Source organism: Peromyscus leucopus, chromosome 1 (assembly GCF_004664715.2).
Source record: "Peromyscus leucopus breed LL Stock chromosome 1, UCI_PerLeu_2.1, whole genome shotgun sequence".
NCBI lineage: Eukaryota > Metazoa > Chordata > Mammalia > Rodentia > Cricetidae > Peromyscus > Peromyscus leucopus.
Window position 1 is genome coordinate 192561400 of NC_051063.1, and position 4630 is coordinate 192566029.

At 37.1% G+C, this 4630-nt stretch overlaps 1 protein-coding gene across 1 annotated transcript; it reads right to left on the bottom strand.

Annotated features, from left to right (window-relative positions):
- Window positions 1–522: 522 nt before the first annotated feature.
- On the bottom strand, window positions 523–1380 carry LOC114686091 (vomeronasal type-1 receptor 4-like). The gene has a single exon (XM_028860724.1). It carries the CDS (start codon window positions 1378–1380, stop codon window positions 523–525), a length of 858 nt encoding a protein of 285 aa, XP_028716557.1.
- Between the last annotated feature and the right edge of the window lie 3250 nt (window positions 1381–4630).

Here is a 4630-nt window from a genome sequence, read left to right on the forward strand (position 1 = left end):
CAATTACAACTAAGTGAGTAGACAGAAGAAACTGTGTATAGGTAATAACATGCCAGATATTCAATTAAATTTATTGGCATCAGCTTGTACCACTATACAACACTGCAATTGCTTCTGACAGAAGTCTATAATGCATATACTACTCTGTCACTCGATTTCTGGAAAGCCATATTGTGTGACTGAGTTCTAACTCGTTTAATTTACCTCAAGCAACAGAGCTTGTAATTTCTATCAGTGGAGCACAGTTTATCCATGATAGCTCAATATGTTTCAGTCACTTCTGATATGATCCCACAGGTACCAGAATAAAAAAGATGAAGCCCAAACACATGTTACAGTTTACCTTGGAATGACAAATGGATTTTGCATTAACTTGTATGTTTAATTTTGAAGGAGATTAATGAATAAATAATTAGATACTGTACAAAAAAGCTATCAAATCCTTGTACCTATGACACAATTACATGATATTTTGATTCCTCATGCAGAAAAAGAGAAATTTATATACAACAGAATTATGATTCATAATAAAGGGCCTAATGTGGGAAAGCACATAGAAATGATGTCTGTGATGTTCATTAGCAACCACCCATCATTGTAAACAAGAGCATTCCAACCCTGTAAGATGGAGGAGAGGGCATAAAAGCCTAGAAAAGTGAACACCAGGACCAGGATGCTCTGGGTGGCTCTGGACTCAGGGGATGCACTGATGGAAACATGAGTGGTATGGATGTGTTGAACCCGTTGCTTGTGCCTGTAGAGAATGACAACCATGAATCCACCAGTCCAGGCAATGATCACAGAAAGCAAAACTTCAGGGATTACACAGAAAGCTATATACAATGAGCCTGTGACTTCATTAAGACCTACAGTAGAGCAATATTTCAAATCTCTCTTATGTGTCAGGTTTTTGCTGTTCCCTTTGATAGACAGATACAGAGGGAAAATCATGTTAATTACCATGAACAAAACCCAGCAGAGGAAAATGGAGAGTCCAATGTACTTTGGAGCTTTAACTTTCAGATCCTTCAAACAGGAGTCACTAGGGCTGATGGTGATAGCCTGAAAAACAGTCAAGAGACAGGTGGTGCCAATGGACATGTTTCTGCCAAGTCTTTGAATATACAAAAGAAGTTTGCAGCCAAAATCACTGATAAGCCATTTCATCCCCAAAACCTGTATTGTCAATATTATTCCTTTAGAAACAATGATCAAGGAGTTGGCTGTGAACAGGTGTGTAAGAATCAAATTCTTGGTCCTTAATGTCTGTTGAATGTAGTAGTGGATGAGGTAGTAGGAAAGAAGAGAGAAATTTCCCAGAATTCCAACTGTGCTCTGAAGTAACAACACTATTCCTATTGCCAAATCCTTGAGGTTCATTCTGTCATTTAGAACCTCTTAATTCTATGAATTATGGGGAAAAAATCACCTAGTTAAACAAAATTATTAATTGAAATTTCTATAGCTATGATATGGGTGTGCCAGAATTACTTTTGCTTAAGATTGCAAAGCCAGTATTTGCAACACAGCAAGTCATTGTGTTAAATAAAATTTACTTTGCAAAAATAATAGCTCTTTGTAGAACTGTTGAAGTAGTCAAGTGAACATAATCATTAAAGAATAAATAGGGTAAAAAACGTCAGTGCTTTCATTGGATCTAATGTCTACATCATAGCAGAAATATAAAATAGGAATTGGCTGTTTCTTGTCAGCATTGATATAAGCATTTATCTTACAGAATGGAAACAGTGATCACATTTTAGCCAATGTTTTGGAATCTGGACATCTGTATTTTACTGGAAATAATATAAATTTACATGACAATTTTGGCGTTTCATTAAAAGTTCACAATCCATTCATAAAAGTTAACATCTAATTTTTGATTCTCCCGCAGTTTCTTTAAGAGTGCTCAGTCTCAGCTGATACTCACATAGTGATGTTCTCTGCAGCAGTGTAAGTGAAAGATCAAGGAATTCACAAAACCCATAAGCAGTGAAATATATATAAAATAGGAAAAATAGGAGCTTTTACATTGTGAGCATAATTGGGCAAAGCACAACACATATCAGGAGTTATCTTGTCTCTAAGTGTAACATAGCTATGAACTAATCTATGCACAATCCTAACTCACCCACTAATACAGCATAATCCTATTATCAGTGACACAGTTTTGGATTGTACAAGGATAAATGGCAATTTCATACATCTGCTTTTTTGTGGAAAGCTTTAATGTCTCACTCTATAATGCATGCTGGTCTGAAACTTTCAGCAAATATCAAAAACAAAACAAAACAAAAAACCAAAACTTCTGGATTCCTGGGTTTATCATACACCAAAAATTTTTGTTTTATTGATCTATATTGAATTTCATTTGTGATTTACAATGAGAAGGCCCATTTACATGTTCTATGTGTCTTTGGGGAAGGGTTCTTTTGTTAATGTTGCTAGAATAACACCAATCATAAAACACAATAAGAACTGTTGGAAGGGTTGTTGAGATGTGATTGGTATGAAATGGGAGTCTCTACAGGACATATATCATATAACCATAGGCACATATCATGACATAACCATGAAAGATCTATGGATGAAAATTGTGAGTTCATTATGATGTTTATTAGAAAGCTACCCAGAGCCTTTGTTATACGAATTTGTTTGTAGCACAAAGCCCTTGTACCCACAGATCTCCAGAGACACCAAGAATATTAAGTGCGCAGGACTATCTTTTTTAATGGAAAAGATGTAAAGATGTAAAATTTGTTCTTTCCTTCCAGAAAACTGGGCATTGGAAATGATTAATAACCTGGTAATCTGCCTTATCTATTGAGCCAGGCCTGGTCAATCTCTCAAAATCAAGACCAGAGATGCCTAATAGTCTAAATGACACTTAAATTATCTATATAGCCAGGGGCTTCTCCAGGCTCCCACAACAAGCACCAAGAGGTGCCAAATAGCCCCAATGACCTCTATGCTACCTTTATGACTGACACCAACCCAAAATCTTCCTTAGGCCCTTAAGCTAATATGGGTAGGTGTCTCCACAACCCATCTTCTTGGAAGAAATAACAATCCTGAGTTGAGTTTTGATTTAATTTAACTTCCTTGTGCATAAGGCATTTTATTACACAAGGAAATGTTTTTTCCAAATCATATTGTATTGAAAAACACTCAAAACAAACCACTTGGCATCAGACTACCCAAGTTTTGATCCAGGATAATGAAATAGTCCTGAATCTTTTATTTTATTCTCACCTCCCTGCATACTGCTCTCTACCTTGACACATTAAGACATTCATTCAATTACTGTCCTTTATAAAATTTTACGATGTTTGATAATGAAAATCAAACTAAGAAGAATATTCACCAAAGTACAGAGTTATACCAAGGACATTTAAAAACTCAGTATGTTTGGGAGCTTCTTAGTTTTACCCACTTGGAGAACTTGTCTGGACACTCTGATGAAAGGATAGTGCAGACTTGTGAGGACAGACATGAATGTTCACAGTCACAGAAAAGTACTCCAATATATAAGTAATCAAGGGCTTAGTGTCATCTTGAAGTCAATGGCAAAGTGGAAAGAACCCTCCATTTGAGAGTCTGGTAGAAGAACTCAACCATTATACTTCCAGGGACCAGCCTCAGCAGTTTTGGGGGTCCAAAGGATGGGTTACCTAGAAGACATAGTAATGACTCAAAGACAGTGCTTGTGCAAGCTGATAGGTCACTTCTGGTTTCTGCAGTTTCTAAGTAGCTTCTTTGTTACCGCTTCTTTAGCTTCTTCTTTTGCCTTGGTAACTTCAGTCTTTTATTATCATAAGCAAGGAGAATCACAAAGAAAAGGGGAAATCATCCAATAGAAAATGTTCTCATGATTCCAAAGGTTATTCTTAGAAAATCACCAACATATTCTTCTTCATCTTTGATTAAACCCAGGAACTATCCCAGGCTTAACACCAAGGAAGCATAATCTATTTTTATTATTAATGATTATACAATCTTCTGAGCACTTGACCCAGAGGCTAGCAACATGCAGTTTCGAAAAAAAAGGTAAAAATAAGAACAGTGGTTAATGTACCAGACAGTCATTTCCTTCTCACACAGCCTGCTCCAGCCTCAAGACCCCTGCAGCTGCCTAAGTTCTTCCTCATCCCTCTGCAAACAGAAAGCCCCATGACTGGTGGGCTACAATGACCTCAGACAAGAAATCTGCCACACAAGTCAGCAACTTTTGTCCTTCTTATCCCAACAATTCCCAGGAAGAACTAATCCGAGTTTTAGAGCTTCCATGAAAGGAAGCTCACTTTTCCTGGCAGCTCTTTTCAATCTAGGAACCTAATAAAACTTGCAGTAATTATTTCAACATTGCTACATTGTCTCCACACTCCTTCAGGAGGAATCAAAATATCAGGATTAAAGTTGCCATCCCCCTTTCTTGGTGGAGGCCACCATTTTCCTCCTATTCTGGGTTCCCACACTTTTAGTTTGTCATCCCATCTATATGTTACTCCATCCAGTCTCAGCCAATACCTCTTAGGGTCCCAAGTTTTACACAATGCCCTTGGAATATCCTCAGAAACTGAATTATTCATCGTGGCCAATTTGAAACCAGTATGCTGATACACATCATACC

Coding starts and splice junctions, on each gene's coding strand:
- LOC114686091 (XM_028860724.1), bottom strand. CDS start 1,380: ATGAACCTCAAGGATTTGGCAATAGGAATAGTGTTGTTACTTCAGAGC.